Genomic DNA, 18243 nt, shown 5'->3' with positions numbered 1-18243 from the left:
TTAGAGTACCTGTAGCGTGTCCGGAAAATAAACATCGTTTTCACGTACACCTTTCAAATATCCTTCACTGATGTTCCGAATTTTCTCGGAACAACACTTTTTTCTCACTGTATAAATGCAAAAAATTATATACGTTGCGAGAACAAGTACAAGTACAAAAGTTCGACAGTCCAAGCAGAGCTGCTGAAGGGAGCATACGTACAACAGCAGGTTGCACTAATTCAGAAGAAATCGCGTTTATTAAGGTTTTCGACAAAGTATTTATTTTAAGTTTCATTTCTTTTTTGTACTTGTACGTAATATCTCCCATTCAAAATCAGTGAAACGCTCGCACAATATAAAGAATTTTGTACATATGTTCGCCTGATAAGAGTTGATTTAACTTGAAATGTTATAGTACAAAGAAACATGCAATTTTTAAATCGTTTTTCCTTTTTCTGGTGTATTATAGTGTATAAAATAGTGTATAGAATGTGCTTCTTCTCAACATATTTTATCGCTGGTGATAAATGATGGAGGTTTCAAGCGTAAGGGTACAAAGAATACCAAACGTTGGATTACTCCAATCGTCAATGGATGATCTCGGTGGATAAATTTTACTGTGAATAAAGTATGAGATTTTCAGAAGAAAAACGTTCTCTGAAAATTGAACCGCTGATCGATATGATGATTATCTCCATAAGTTGTATGCGCTGAAGATTCCAACCTGTCAACCTGACAGAGACTGTGTGGCGATCGACTTAGAGACTACTTACTGTAGGCTTGACTGGACGAGACAGTGCAATGGGCTGTTCGGCTTACGAAAGAAATGAGTGGTTATATTAATGTGCGGAGATACATCCTGTCAGTTATGATCTTCGTGAATATTTAATGCCCCTTCATACTCGAGAAATATCAAGCTGTTAGTTTTACGTGAGTGTTGAAATCGTGTTCGTTGCCACGGCATCTTCAATTTTACATGGGATACGAATCTCTTGGACATACATTTTTATTTTAATGTACTGGCCACAATTCATATCGATGTCGCCTTCCTGAGAAGCTAGGGATAATTTCGCTCTGCTCTCGCACTTCTTAAACTCAAGAAATGACAACTAAGTACCCTGCGCAAAAACCAATGGAAACGACCTTTAGTTACATTCTTTGAAACTTTGTAACACAATAGACCCCAACGTGATGATACAAAGTATTAGTGTTGAAAAGGCATGGATGTTAAATATTTGGTTTTAAAATGATTTTAATGTCGTCGTAACCTTAATTAAGGTCACGGCCACTACCCTTCCTATCTTCGCGTCACGGAAAACCTTCAAAGTGTTACTGTGGCTCAATTCGTTAAACTTGGGGGCACCTCCTTCATTGAATTTAATAGGGAAGATTGGATTGTTTAATAGTTTAGTAACTATATTTACATTTTTAGAACAGTTTATTCACTGTACTTCTATTCTTATACTCAACATGGCATCTTATATTCTACGATTTATTCGTCTTCTAGAGGTTACAGTCATAACTTTATTTTATTGTCGTTACATTGATTGCCTTTAAATACTTTACTGTTGAGGGGATATTTGTGTATTTTGTGGTTGTGTTTAGATAGTTTAATTAAAATGTTGGTTTGTGATATTGAAGTTGTAGGAACCTGCTTTCATCCAGTTTATGGTCTTTTCCATGAGTTTGTTGAATGTTTTTGCTCTTGTTTATTATGGCAGTAGTTTTAATTATACTAGGATTTTATTTTTATTATATGTGATCTACTAGATTTTATTAAATATGAGGATTTCAGTTATAACCAATAGTAAAAAAGTGCAGTAACAGATGGAAGTCAGATTTTTATTTATTGTTATTAAAAAATGCTTGAATCTTGTTTCTAATTTGTTTCGTGTCAGATGCCTATACTGCTTATTGTACCATTTCATTATTTTGACAGGGGTTTCTCTGTGGTGGCGCCAGAGCTTGCCGTGCCCGGCAAGACGACTGCTGTGCTTATCACCCTTCATGGCGCCTCGCGACGTCAACCTCTCAATGTAACACTGCGCCTCGTATCGGATCGTGTGGAGGAGGTGACCCAGGTGCTGGCGCAGACCACTCGCGAGATACGGGGTAAGTTCTCTCATTTACTTCTATCTTATTACATCCGTATACAGCAACGATCAGCCACTACTGCGGAAACTGTGATCATTCCTCAAAACAGCGAATACTCCCGTGACTAAATAATTTATAATGATAAATGTATAATTGGCTTTAACGTTAAATTAATTTTCTTATAGCAATCAGTGAACATAATATCTATGATTTTTAAATAGCTTCAATTGGTTTCGAACTGTTGAAGGTAAACGAATTAGATCATGTGAACATAAACTAGAGGCAAGGGCCTATTAATAGAGGAAGTATGCATGAACTAGAGGACAAAACAAGAATTAGACGTGGTGCGGAAAATAGAATAGATAAATAAAAACTGTAGAAGACGTACATGAACTTTTTGAGGGAGGCATGAACTAGGGAAGGGTACATTATTTACAGGAACAGGACGTGATTCAAAAGGTGGGGAGACAGAACTAGAACAGAAAAATATTAAATGGAGCTGGGAAACATGAACTACATGAAGGGTTACAAACGAGAGGATAGATGAACTACAGGAGAAAGACAACATAGACCAGAGTAGGTAAACTTAAATTTAAGGAAGGACAATTAATTAGAAAAGAGATATACACAATAGAAAATGTGACGCAAACTGAACAGAGACATGAACTGGAGGAGGTCACGTCAACATTAAAACAAATTCTCCCTCATTCCATTACTTCGTTGTCATTTATTTTGCGTGTAAACCTTTATCATCGAGATATGTAAAAACTATACATTAGTCGGTGGATAACTTCCTAATTCTAGATTCCCCTTCCCCTTGCCAATACAACGATCAATATAACACACGCCACTCAATGAAGAAGAAAATATTCGCTAGGTTTAACATTTTCAAAAGAAAACACAAACAGGGTTGGGGGGGGGGGCGAAACGCCAGAAAAAAACACACATAGAACTTTATTTGCAGATTGAGAAGTGCATACTGCATGTAAGGACTGAACCTGTAGATCTCACAATTAATTAGCTGAGGAGCAATCAAATCCAAGGGATTCTTCAATCCGCAGACTTGCGTGAATATTCTACAATTTACTGTGGGTTCTATGGAGATCCAATGGCCTATAGACAAATACTGACTCATTTGTTGTGTTGTCTGTTTTCTTTTGTACGGGAATAAACGGGAAAATAACAATCCTATCTACTTTGATTTTAGTTAGAATTTCGTAGTCGACAATCTCCCACGCACTCTTACAGACTTACGCTAAAATGAGTGGAATCCACAGCATGATGGTGGGATACAATGAACTGTGTCTAACATATGACTCATTCTGTACATTTAATAGCAGATAGATGTCAACAGTTATAAGCCCCTGCTGTCTCTGATGAGCGGCTCCATTGTTTGCATGCTCACCTGCATGCGGGGAGTCTCCAATTGTGTGGAGAAGGCCCTCAACTCAGCAGATAGTTGATTTACTACGGATCGAGTTAGTTGACTCATCTGACACTCTTAATACTGTTATTTAATCTTGTGTTCTTAAAACTTCGGACGTCGACCTCAGTTATGCTTGAATAATTATTATAATGATTGAAGAACTTGACGCTTTGAAGGCTGGTAATATCGTAAATTATAGCCATTGAAGGTTTATAAGCGATCAGCATGGTTAAATGGTTCTATTGCCATAATAAATTAAAACTGTGTTGGAATTTTATAATTATTTAATAGGAATTATAACAACAAAGGTTCCTTTACACTTTTCACATAGAACAGATGGTAAAGGAATTTGGTAAGGAAATCACAATCCAAGGATACGAAATCAAAAGTAAGACATTTGTCAATGAGGTTGTTATTTTACCCGAGTCTGCAGACGATCTGGAGAAATTGCTTAATGGTTTGGACACAATCTAAGAGAAGGAATACAAGATAAAAGTAAATAAATCCAAAACAAGGCTAATGGAATGCAGTCGAACGAAGTCAGGTGATGTAGGAAATTATTACCTTAGGAAATGAAGTCTTCAAGGAAATACATGGATATTGTAACTTGAGACGCAGTATAACTGACGATGGCGTGAGAAAGGAGGACATAAAAGGCAGACTAGCACAAGAAAGGAACGTCCTTCTCAAGAAAATAAATTTGCTCACTTCGAAAATTGATATAGGAATTAAAAAATAAGTTTTCGGAGACTCTCGTCTGGAGTGTGGCATTATATGGCAATGAAACATAGGTGATAATTATCTCAGAAAAAGGATTATAGAAGCTGTTGGTGTCACAGAATAATGCTGAAGGTGAGATGGGCATTTCGAATCACGATTAAAGAGATACTGAATCGAATTGTTGAGAGGAGAACAGTTGGCGAAATTTGATCAGAAGAAGAGAAATAATGATAGAAAACACCGTAAGATGCCTGGGATTTGTTCAGTTAGTTTTTGACAGAAGTGTATGTGGTAAGAACGGTAGGGACAGACCAAGAAATGAATATGACAAACAAATTTGAGTAGATATACGGCTTAGTAGTTACGTAGAAATGAAAAGGCATGAAAATGTTAGCGCAGGATAGGGTGGCATGGAGAGCTGCTTCAGACTAGTCTATGGACTGATGACTCAAACAACAAATAATTAATTCCAAATAAAATTATGACGTGGGTAGAACAATCCATAGGAATAATACTGAGAGTTATATTATCATTTAGACTTTCACGGCCCGTGTAACTATTCATGATGTATATTTTGGGCTTATGCCGCGCAAGGAAGTATAGGGTATAAACGCTCTCAACCCGTTTCAAAAGGAACCTTGCCTTTCTTCATCAGGAGACAAGAGAGAAACGAAACATGGCGCATCAAACGTTGCTAGGAGAAAGCAACAAGGAACTTAAAATAGTGCCTTAAGGTGTAAAAGGGACGCCATTTCAGCCCCATGCTAGAGACAACGAATGGCAACAATAAAGCCACATTCTCTAATGGTTCTGATAATAGGTAGCCATGATTCACTCAGGTTGCACTCCGTACCTCGGTTGGAATTATCTGAGTGTTTACGTATTTCAACCGCCACCGTGATTATTCTTGGGCGATATTGCTTTATACGGACAAGAACATCCACTTCTTGGAACATGATATCATGATCAGGTATTAAGGCATGAGCAGCAACAGCTGATTTATCAGGTTCGCTGAGTCTGATACACCTGGTATGTTCTTTGATACGAGTACATACCGTTCTCGAAGTCTGCCCAATATAAACCTTGCCACAAGTACAAGGAACTCTGTTGATATCCGGTTTTTGCAATTTAGGCAAATTGTCCATAGTTGGTCGCAGGAGTTGTCTAATCTTAACCGATGTTCCAAAAACAGTTCGTACATGGTACCTATGTAAGATTTTAGCAATATGATTCGTCGTGTTATGTATGTAAGGAGGGTAAGCAGTTTCTTTTAAATCTTTTCCTTAACGGACGTCCGATTATACGTCGATTTCAGAACCGTAGAGATCAAAGCCTTGCTGTAACCGTTGCTCTCAAAGGTGGTTCTCAAAGTGTTAATTTCCTCTTATAGAGCTGGAACTTCACGAATCATCCTGCCCCTGCTAGTTGTAAGGATACCATGTTTCTGGGCAAGGTGATGGTGAGAATCTGCGCGGAGAAACGCGTTAAGAGTGTTTATATAGTTCATTACACGGCAAAAACCTAAAATATACATCATGAATAATACTGAGAGTTCTCTCATCTCAGCGCCGGCGTCGCTTAGTCGTTGTCCTTCCATTAGCAAGATAGCGGGTTCGATATCTGCCGAGGTCGGAGATATTTCAAGAAGATTAAAAGAGGAAAGTCCGAAACTTTAGCTCTTACCACGTTATTCACACCAGTTCAGTACAATCCTTGACTTTACACTAATGCAATAGCTCTTGAAACCGTTTCTAAAGACAGAATAAGAATTGCTCGTGTAGTGGCCGATTTATTGTTTTCCATTTAAAAATAGGAAGCGTAAAAAAGCCTATCTCACCTGCGTATATAGTCGGAAAGAGAAGTAAAACTTCTGTAACATCGTTGCTAAAGCTATATGTTTCTGTCTTGAGTTTAGTTCAAACTGAATTCTGTTTATTTATGGAAACTGTGACTCAATACTTCAAAGTTTATATCCTGGAGAGCAGCAATATCAGTGTTCCAACAAATGAATGTCCCTATATTTGGTCATATATTTTGGAATTTAGTAAGCGAAGTGAACTGAACCAATCATTTATTTTCTTCAAATGCCCAAATATGAATGTAATCATCTATTTATTAATTTAAGTTTGACCGGGCTAGTTGACCGTGCGGTTAGAGTCGCGCAGCTGTGAGGTTGCATCCGGGAGATAGAGGGTTCAGACCCCACTGTCGGCAGCATTGAAGATGGTTTACCGTGGTTTCCCATTTTCACACCAGGAAAATGCCGGGGATGTATCTTAATAAAGGCCAAGACCTTCCTTCCCACTCCTACGCCTTTTGTATCCCATCATCGCCATAAAACCTATCTGTGACAGTGCGACGTAAAATAAATTGAAAAAAAAAGTGTGTTTAGACGGAATATAACTGGACCAATGGGAAGGCTAATAGGAGGTACTCTATTTGTTTATGATTTATTAAATTATATATTTACAGCCACGCTCACTTTTCCGACTTGAAAATTATGCAGTCCCGTAGTGCTTTACCTTTGAACTTGGTTACTTCTCCTGGACACATGAGCGCTACACGTGATTTTTATAACTATTGGTCGTACGTTAGTATACACCCATTAATTTCTAGTGTCTATTATGGAATTCTTTCCCGCTAAGTGACAGAAAGTACACTACATTAGCCTCATTTCAAACATATTGCTGGGATTTCCTCTTCAGTGCGTAGCCATACTGTAGGAATGCTTAGGTTAAAGTCAGAATTAAAGATATAACATTTAAGAGTTTCCATTATTTTTTTAATAGTCGCTTCCATAATGTCTCTCGTCTTTCCCTCAATTCTGAGGACGGTGATCTACGAAGAGGTCATTGGTCAGTTGTCTCCAACTCTTGCGCCACTCGGGCCAGACGTGCTGCACCAAAGAGTTTCAACCCAGTTATATCCTTGATCATGTTCGACCATCGAGTGGGAACTCGTCCACGACCTCTGTTGCCGGGAACATTTCCAAATGTGATCAGTTTTTGTATGCTGTCATTCCTGCGTCGCATAGTGTGCCAAAAATTAATATTGATGATAATGTGATTCTGAGGTTGAGCTGGTTTATAATGGAATCATTGGTGTGAAATGATGTTCAAGATATGTGGAACACCGCCTTTAAAAAAGAATCTAGTTTCTTCAGGTCTGTAACAATCCACGCTTCCGCTCCATAGAACAAGACTGAAAATATCAGACTAGTTGCCATTAGCATCTTCAGTGATAACGAGGATAGAGAGAACCTTCAATAAATGAGACAAATCCGTCACTACACTTTTGGCCCTGACTGTCCTTCCCTTAATCTTAGGAGCACACCTACCTGAACTGGAAATGAATGACACAAGATATGGCATTCTGAGATGTTCTCCATTTCCTTCAAGATGCCTGTACTAGCCAATTTCTCGGCTCTACCAACAATCGTTATTTTGGTCTTGTTCACGGGAATTTGTAGTCCCATTCGAGCACTAATATTTTTAACACGAGAAATGAGTTCTGCCATTTTCTTCTCATCAATAGCCATGAGTGCAGTATCATCTGCATATCACGTAGGATATACTCATGCAATCAACAGGAAGTCCGCCATCGCATTCCTCAAGTGCGGTATAAGAATACATCAAACTTCTCTTTGCTGTTGGCTTTACGTCGCAGCGACACACATAGGTCTTATGGCGACGATGGGACAGGAAAGGGCTAGGACTGGGAAGTAAGCGGCCGTGGCCTTAATTAAGGTACAGCCCCAGCGTTTGCCCGTTGTGAAAATGGGAAACCACGGAAAACCATCTTCAGGGCTGCCGACAGTGGGGTTCGAACCCTGAAGATAGTTTTCCGTGGTTTCCCATCTTCACACCAGGCAATCAATCAATCAATCAATCAATCAGTCAATCAATCAATCAGCAGAGGTATTTCGCGAACCAATACCTGGAATCAATAGCACATATTACGTGAAATGCTGCCCGCATCGATGATTTTGCGAGCAACGTATCTGCGAGATAAATTATCTAAAGGGAATCTGGACCTCGATTTGTGCTAATTGAGACTATTTCGCGAGTATTTGAAATAAGTAATAATAATACTAGTGCATCAATATAAAAGAAATCAAATACTTAGATATTCGTAACCTATATGGAGAACAAAACTTTCAGCACGGAAATATATTTTATTTTTCCATTTAAACTCTTAGGGTGGCTGTTACCGGGCGAGTTGGCCGTGCGCGTAGAGGCGCGCGGCTGTGAACTTGCATCCGGGAGATAGTAGGTTCGAATCCCACTATCGGCAACCCTGAAGATGGTTTTACGTGGTTTCCCATTTTCATACCAGGCAAATGCTGGGGCTGTACCTTAATTAAGGCCACAGCCGCTTCCTTCCAACTCCTAGGCCCTTCCTATACCATCGTCGCCATAAGACCTATCTGTGTCGGTGCGACGTAAAGCCCCTAGCAAAAAAAAAAAAAAGGTGGCTGTTGGCTCAATCAGAATGACAGAGTGAAGTAAATATATTATTCAAGACTATTGAAGCATGATAATACGGCACAAAAGGTGCCGTTGTGCGGCTCCAAATATTATTATCTGAAAATGTTGAGGAGAGAAATACTGACCCGCAGCACTTGTATCTCTTAGAATTAAAATTTGTTGAAATAGTTCATGCAATACTGAACCATAGGTGACAGGACATTTCTGGTCAGAGATCTAAGCTGAAATATTATCACACTACGGTTTTCCGGGCACAACGACGATATACAGATGTTTTGGTGCGCTATTCTGATGAATTAATATTTTTAAAGGCAAGTATATGCCTTTGCTGGGGAGATGTAGTGTTTACAGTGCACTATGTCTTCTGGTATAGGATAGAATAAATTTGTTACTTTCATTGCTCTGTCTCAGTCTCATCCTTGGCTTTGACAATATGAAAGTGGCCGAGGTATGAGTGATGCTAGTAATACCATTCCTTATGCAGCCAGTCCCTATTATGAATGGTGTAAAAATATCGCTCATAGGGTCAGTTGGTGCATGCATTTCAGTGGGCTTGGCAGACTGATATGTAATAGTAACTTCTGGCTCGGTGAGGAAAGCAACGGGAAACTACCTCACTCCTCATTTCCCTAGTATGCCTCGCCAGTGACGCTTAGGCTGTTTATGACAGCTGTTGGTGGAGCTGTGGAGGATCAAACCAGCCTTCGGGCTGAATACCCAACATACATAGACCCTACAAAGGCAGGTGTACGTAGGCCTAGGTACAATGATTTAAAAACAAGTGCACATAATGTGTGAAATTCTAAATAGATAATTTGGTTGATTGTTTAAAGTTCATTGTATTATACCGGTTTGGTCAGTGTAGTCATGAGGTAAATAATCGTTAATATCACAATATTATTCAAAGTTTTCTGTACTTACATCAAAGAGTTAAGTTTTTTGAACACCCTGTCATATCCTCTTTTTTTTTACAGGAAAACAACACGACTCCTTGGCTGAATTGTTAGTGTCCCCAGATTCAATCACGGCCAGGTCGAAGATTTAAATCTTAACTGGTTAATTCCCTTAGCTCGGGAGCTCGTTGTTTGTGGTTTTCCCAACATCCCTGAAACCTGTACACAGCACAAAACACTACCCTCCACGTCAATAAGGCGCAGTATCCCATGCACCTCAGATGCAATCCATCGATGTCGGAGGGTATGCTTTAAAAGTGCAGTTTAAGGCTAGCAACAGCCACACGAAATGATAAATATATACCGTACTGGGTACCTAGCAAGACTGAGTAGCTCAGATGCTAGTGCTCTGGCACTCTGAACCCAAATTAGCTGGTTCGATTCTGGCTCAGTCCGTAGTTAAGTGGGAGTCTTCAAGTGCGCCAGCATCGTGTCGGTAGATTTACCGGCACATATAAAAGAGGAACTCTTGCGGTTGAAAATTCATGCACCTCGGTGTGTCCGAAAATGATCGTCATCATCTTCAAGAACCAGACAGTCCAAGAGCCCTACCATTGCTCATTGTGAAGATATTGCATGAATATAAATAAGTAAAGCCAATCATGCAGGGATGGTGTAAGCATGCAATAATATTAGAAAATAAATGAAGAAGAGTCATAGAAGAAACTAAAATTAATGTTGAGTCACCGGAATTGTCTAGTGTCACAGTAGAAATGAGCGGACGTAAAGAGTAGAGCACAGACCAGTTCAAATTATCTTGTGTTGCATGAAGATTTTTCTCTGGAGATAGGCTGCAGTAGCCGGCTCTGTACTTTGCATATAGAACAAGTCCACATTACTTAGAGGATAATCCGACCCCGATGTCTGTGTGCTTGAAACTTTTAAAAGTAAAGTGGAAGGTAGAATGTGCGCAGAATGCATAAAATTAGTAAATATATAGAGCATTGCAGAGAGAAACTGGCTTCTAAATTGTATACTCGTGTTTGAAGTGTATTTCAGAATTACTCACTTGAATATTGCAGTACGTCTGCTATCCTGAGAATGCATTAGTCGAAATGAACGAGAGCTACAATATGTAGGAAATTTGACAAAACATTTCCTTCCTTCCTTCCTTCCTTCCTTGGAACCTAAAGGAAATATGTCTTTCTTTAAGGTATTAACTTGAGTTTTTTGTATCTCAATCAGTGGTAATGTGAAATGCATTACTGGCCATCATTTCTCTATCTCTCTCTGTGTGTGACCGTCACAGTAGTGGAGGGATAGCATGCATGCCTCTTACCCCGAGGTCTCAGGTTTCATTTCCGGACAGTGAAACGCAGTACACTCAGCATCATTAGACAGTCTGAGCTGTCTGATCCGGTAGGAAGTGAGCCCGATCGCAGAAGTCAAACAATATTGCTGGGAACGTCGTTACGCTGGCTACGTGACAGTCCAATATCTGCAGACCATCTGGTTAGGCAGCAGTTGTCTTGGTAGACCAAAGGCCTTAGTGTATATATATATGCGGCATGGATTTTGTACGTATGTTTGAGAGAGAGAGAGAGAGAGAGAGAGAGAGAGAGAGAGAGAGGCATGGTGTTGGAGGGGGGGGGCAGGAACCTGATAGAAGACATTAAGAAAGTTTACTTCAGACACTGAAAGAATAAATCAAAGCTATCTGAATCAGGATCATGAAGGTCCGTGGAGGAGTAAAGGAAATGGCTTTTAGTATCCTTAAAATACCGAGTGAATTGGCTACGCGGTTTAATTCACGTAGCTATCAGCTTGCATTCGGAAGATAGTGGGTTCGAACCCCGCTGTTGTCAGTCCTGAAGATAGTTTTCCGTGGTTTCCTCGTTTCACACAAGGCAAATGCTTGGGCTGTAACTTAATTAAGGCCAAGGCTGATTCCTTCCCACTCCTATCCTTTTCAATTCTATCGTTGCCATAAGACCTGTCTGTGCCGGTGCTATGTAAAGCAGATTGTAAAATAAATCCTCATCGGAACTTAATCCGACTTCCCAACGGGGAATCGAACCCTCGTCTTTCTGGTGAATGAATCAAGCCTTTGTTGTCTCGGCCAGACAGTCTCAAACGTTGCCAGAAACTGACGTTGATGAATTTTGCCGTGGCCAGAATAACAACGTAGGGAAAGAACAACAAACAAGTTCTGTAATTACGTACAATCGTGGCCGTGACACGAATTTATGACCAGTTTGTGGAACTGGAACGAGATGCACTTAGCCATAGGCAGCACATTTGAGAAGAGATGCGGGTTAATATACCAAATATTGGTAACATATTGGTTTCCGTGGTTTCACACATGCACTCCAGGAGAATGCTGGAAGGATGTCTAACATAATTTCCATGCCACTTCGTGGTGATAGTCGTGATTGATGTTTTAAAGGACAAAATAACTCCCCATCCCCACCCACCTCCCAAACTCGCGCTCCCTTCCCAGTACAGATACGACTACCACGCGGGTTATCATGTACGAATTATTGCCGATACAGCCAGGTGCGAACAGTGACAGGAATGCACTCGGAATAAGGAGATAAGGCTAACTTAAGAATTAAATCTATGAATGAAGCTGTGCACCCAAACCGTATCATGTGAGGCGAATGGAAGAGGATAGTCCTTGCTCATGGAGGATAAGAGAAGAATAAAGAGACCAATACAACGGTGAAGAGACTCGGTTTTAAATTATTTAAAGATCGCTGGATTATTGATTGATTGATTGATTGATTGATTGATTGATTGATTGATTGATTGATTGATTGATTGATTGATTGATTGATTGATTGATTGATTGATTGATTGATTGATTGATTGATTGATTGATTGATTGATTGATTGATTGATTGATTGATTGATTGATTGATTGATTGATTGATTGATTGATTGATTGATTGATTGATTGATTGATTGATTGTCAAAAACACAATTCGAGCTTCAGATTCTCTCCAGATACATTCTGGAATTCTCATATATCACTAGAGATAATTCTTGCAGTTGTATAAATGTCGTATTAATCACACATTCTTCACATTCGTAGCCATGGTTGGAGCATATCGAATTAACACATTCTAATACCTAGCCAGTATCAAAAAAGAACAAGAAGAAATCTCGATAAAATACATAGTAAAACGTTCCGATGAAAAATTTTGATCGCTAAATGAGGATTATGTACGTCTTTTGCTGGAAAGTTTTCAAAATGTGGCTCAAGAGCCTGTATTAGTTTTCGTTTTTTTTTTTCAAGTATTTAATTTTAAATTATATACTATGGCATTGTTGCGTTCCGAATTTCTAGATCCGTACATTTCGAATTTCAGGATATGCTGCATTGAAAACGTCTCCAAATTTAACACTAATTTATTAAGGTCATAAATAATCCAAATATCAATCATCAATAATTAACTCATGTCGAACTCTGAAATTGACAGAGGAATGTAATGTGTAGTGTATTTTCAGTCGGTTTCGGTGGTTTCTCGGATGGTGATCACTTCCGCGATTTATCCTCATTCATTTGAGAAATATGATTTTATAGTGACATTCATACTCTGAATGTGTCCTTCCTAAGTCCATCCCCACAGATATACAGAACTGTACAGCACGCAATACAGGTTGTCAGAACAACACCCATAACAAGCCACACAAATAGATCTAATAACCACAATATGCGTATTGTGTTAAATATAAACAGCAACAATTAAAATTAATTCTTCGATTCGACTTAAAAACAATAACTAATACATCTATGTAAATAAAGTTTTAGGGGTCCGCTGTCTGCAATTTCGTTTGTTTTGCAAATTTTTCAGATATTTATCCGATTTAGGTTAACTCAAGACCGTATAAGTGGTTTTCAGTTTTTGTGCCTCTTTGTTTGTCCGTCTGTTCCACCATCACGGCAAAACGACTGGTCAGATATCGATCAAACTTCATATATATGGTATACTCTTCCAAAGGAAGGTTCAGCTTTGCACATGATTTCAAAATCACTGAATAGAACGGGGGTTATAGGGAAACCACAGCAATTTCCTTCCATTTTCTCTTATACTATTGATTTTCTGTAAAATCCTTGGACTACGAGTGGAACGACCATTCATTCTAAACAACTTTGTTTGGGCATAATTTCGCTTACTCTTCAAATGACGGATAAAATTACTACTTTATGCGGGTTTCATGTTCTGAATTGAGTGTCCCACAGACCGATAACAAACCTACCGGTTACCATGGCAATGTGTCTTGCCAGCGGGGAAGTACCATAATGTCATTTTCGTCAACATTCCTGTAAACTCGTGGTTGTTCCTTGCGTAGAAGGCGACAGAGACGTCATGATGTTATTCTGCGGGAAATTCGCGGAATACCCTTGGAGGTTACAATCATCTTCGAATAGTTCTATAGAGGCTGTTGATACTTGAACATTACCGCGGAGTATAGTCTATGATTTCACACCGTAAGGTGTTTCCTGGCATTTGCTATAAATTTCACTGCATTTCTCCTCTATTTCTGTTTTCCACTTTAGTTTATTGCCTCTGTCTTGCCTCTTTAGGCTTAAGCAATAACACCGTAAGTCATTTTTATCTGTTTACCTAAAAATCCGTGCGCCTAGATTTCCCCACTGTTATTGCCTTCTTATATCAGTAACTCATATCATCACAATTTAGTGACGACATTTCATTTAAAATACACCCACTTGGTTACATATTTGATCCTATCCGGCTGTCCTCAGTGATAATCATATTTGCTATTAATTTCAACTTTCTTAAGATTAATATTTTCTTCCTTAAGTACTCAGTATGCATGCGATTGCTAATCCAGAAACCTGGACACTCTTTCCATTGAGTAAAATGTCCAAGGGGTACAAGTGTATAACGTTTTGGCCCCGGAACATATCGTAATATGGAGGCGATTTCAATGATGGCGCAGACCTTCGTTTCGGGTTAATTGGTGGCTAAACGGTAAGCCGCATCACAAAACGAATAGCACAATCACTTTCAATTCGGTGAGATCTGCATCTTTGGTCCTATGACAGATTGTCGTATCTCGATCCCTTATACGTTAGATAGAGCTGCATTTCTCAATTTTAAGTTAATGCTGTACTTCTTACACGTGTATGTTCTCGTTTGGCACACTTACAGGAAAGATAGAAACATCCAATTCGGTCCGCACATTGACACGACCATTGGCTATATGTTAACCAAATTTTATTATTTCAGCTACCACATTAGTATAAGAAAAATAAAGTATTGTATGAAAACTGTACGTAAATTTCACACTATTTAATGTTTATAAATCAAACCCATAAATATAGGAGATACGAGAATATGTCACAGGACCAGCCATGTAGAACACTAAAACAGCCGTCTGATGGCGGAATCCGTTTGTGATATGACGTACCGTTTAAAAGCAGTAAACCTCGAAATGAAGGTCTGCAATTATGAACGTGCCCATGCTTAATAATATGAATAAAGTTGTAGGGGGTCCGCTGTCTGTAATCTCGTTTGTTTTGCAAATTTCTCAGATATTTATCCGATTTAGGTTAATTCAAGACCCTATCAGTGATTTTTAACTTTTGTGTCTGTTTGTTTGTCCGTCTGTTCCAATACGGCGAAACGGCTGGATAGATCTCGACCAAACTTCGTATATAGAGTATACTCATCCAGAGGAAGTTTTGATATGCATATGATTTAAAAATCACTCAATAAAATGGGGATGTATAGGGAAACCACAACCCATTTCTTCCGTTTTCTGTTATACTACTGATTTTCTGTAAAATCCGTGCACTATGTGTGACACGTCGCTTCATATTAAACAACTTTTGTTATGTACATAATTTAGCTTGGTCACTGGACACCCTTTCGTTTGAGGGAAAGCTCCGGGCTGTTCAAATGTATTACTTTTAATCCCCGGAAGATGTCGATATATGGAGGCAATTTGAATTATTTGCCGTCCTTCGTTTCGTGGTAACTACTTTCTAAACGTAAGTCATTTAACATAGCCGATTACATAATCGGTGCTCAATTTGGAGAGATCTTCAACTTTGGCCCTATACCTTGTAGTCGTATCTCGATTCTTTATAGTTTAGACAGCGCAGCATTTATCGATTACAATCAAATCTCTCCAACTAGATTGTCATTATTATAAAAACTGTCCATCTCTATTGTGAATAGCACTTAGCAAGTGATGCTGCCTTTATTGCAGAAACTCCCGAACTCGATTGTGAATGACAGAAGGAAATGTGACCTACCATTACCATCAAAATTTCCCCAACGTTCACACTACATAGGAAACAACGTATGGGATCCCCCCCCGTTTTGTTTCTCGGATAGCGCTAAGAGACATCCAATTTAATATGATCTCACTCACTGAGTGTACAGAAACTTACATATAACCCCGTATACAAGGTAGAATACCGTAGCGAAGCACGGGTACATTGGTACATTTCATTGTCTATACTAATATTATAAAGAGGAAAAATGTGTGTGTTTGTAACGAATAGACTCAAAAGCTACTGAACCAATTTAAATAAATAATAGGCTAATATGGGCAAAATATCGAATTTGTCATATAAGGACGAGACAAAGGTAAATTTAATCCTCTTGATGCAAAGAACAAAACTCGGTAAGCCCTACGGGCCCGTAAACCATGTTTTAAGGCCCTAAAACCAACCGTTACGGAGATATTGGCACCACACTACCCCTGCTCTAGGAATCGGATAAAAGCAATGAACTGCCGTAACCATGGCAACGTCAGCTCTAGGATTCTAGAGCAGCGAGATTATGCATGTACGTTTGGGCATAGCTGCCAACCAAAACTGGTACACATAAGACTTACGATCTGTAAAAAATATACTGTTGTGTAAAGCATTCATAGGACTCTTTTGGGCGGGGATGGAAAGGGGGTGAAGTACAAAAATCTTATCTTACTCTATATAAAAATGGATGTATGTGTGTGTGTGTAAATGACACATCTCCTCCTAAACCACTGGAGCAATTTCAACCAACCTTGGTACACGTATTACTTATTATCGGGAAGCGAGCACTGTGGGGGTAAGCCATCCCTAGCGCCCTCAAGAGAGGGGGTTAGGGGGTGAGTTATAAAAATAATCGAGAATAGTGTCGAATTCATAGTTTTCGGGGTCGCTGAGTTGAAAAGTAATACTCCAGAATTTTTACAGTCTAAGTTCAGCCCCCTTTTAGGTGGGGAGCGAAGGGGGTGAGATATAGAAATAATTAAAAAACAGTTTCGAATCCATAAATTTCAGAGTCTCTGGGATGAATAGTAACACTCCGGATTTTTTACAAGTCCAAGTGGGGGGTGGAGGGGGTAGGATATAAAAATAATCGAAAAACTATATATAAATATCTTATCTTCTTCTTCTTACTATATATAAAAATGGATGTATGTATGTGCATGGTGTGTGTGTGTGTGTGTGTGTAAAAATGACACATCTCCTCCTAAAACACTGGAGCAATTTCACCAAACTTGGTACACTTATCAGTTACTGTCAGGAGACAAACCGCGTGGGGGTAAGACACCCCTAGCACCCTTATGGGCATGGGGCTAGAGGTTTGTTATAAAAATAATCTAGAATAGTATCGAATCCAAAGTTTTCGTGGTCGAATTTTTTAAAGTTCATGTTCAGCCTCCTTTGCGGTGAGAGGGAGAGGGGGGAGTGAGACATAAAAATAATCGAAAACAGTGTCGAATCTACAGTTTTCGGGGTCACTGAGATGAATGGTGACAATCCAGATTTTTTTTCTCTTAGGGGTGTGGGGTGAGTGGGGGACAGTCTCATTGACAGTTGAATTCCTGTACATCGTATCTATAGTGCGACGGCTAAATACATATAGTTACCACTTATTACTTTTTGACGGGATCAAATACTTCCCAGTCGATTCGAGCTTCCATAAGGACGAAGTTCTACTCGAAAATTAAATCATCTAAAACTTGAAATCAAACACATCTAAATAAATCTAAAACTACACAATAGATCGTAACATATTAATCTGCAAGTCAAAAAGAAATTCTATAAACATTCACTTCACACATAACCAACAAGTAATGCAAATATTAAAGGTAAATATTCAGAAACTATCCGGGCAACGCCGGGTACTACAGCTAGTTACAGTATAAAATGATGGATCCATTTTAGATTAAATTTTGTATGTCAGCGCAGAAAATGTTTCAGAATTAAACGAAATAATTAAAATTTAGAATTTTTTATTCAAATGAAATTAATACAAAAATGACTGCTCGGAAGTCGTGGAAAAATACATAATTTCGTTTTTGAGAAAAATCAAAATCTCCGGAAAGTAGAATACATCAGAAATTGATCGTAGTTAATTGCGAATAGGTTAAATAAATTCATCTCCTACTATATGAGTAGTAGTAATAGTAGAAGACAAGGTGATAAATTTGTCTGAAGGCTCTCGTGGTAATCAACCGTTTTACACTTTTTTATTACTTCCAAATATATGAGTTGCCTAACATGGCAAGTGTTGAAAATCATAACGAACAGTGGTTGTTAAAATGGGTTGTAAAAGTTATAAGGAATATTGTGAAGTAACCCCTTGGTCGCTAATATTGATACATCTAG

The 18243-nt window shown here is 38.8% G+C and overlaps 1 protein-coding gene across 1 annotated transcript in view; it reads left to right on the top strand.

Moving 5' to 3' along the window:
* The first annotated feature begins 1880 nt into the window (after positions 1-1880).
* LOC136858108 (C3 and PZP-like alpha-2-macroglobulin domain-containing protein 8) overlaps positions 1881-18243 on the top strand; it is a 589070-nt gene continuing 572707 nt past the window's right edge. The window contains exon 1 of the mRNA XM_067137410.2: positions 1881-2094. Within this exon, the coding sequence (XP_066993511.2) occupies positions 1881-2094 (214 nt within the window). The remainder of the gene's footprint in view (positions 2095-18243) is intronic.

The sequence above is a fragment of the Anabrus simplex genome, chromosome 1 (assembly GCF_040414725.1).
Source record: "Anabrus simplex isolate iqAnaSimp1 chromosome 1, ASM4041472v1, whole genome shotgun sequence".
NCBI lineage: Eukaryota > Metazoa > Arthropoda > Insecta > Orthoptera > Tettigoniidae > Anabrus > Anabrus simplex.
The sequence above is the reverse complement of the archived record's forward strand: the minus strand, read 5'-3'. Positions and strand labels throughout refer to the sequence as shown.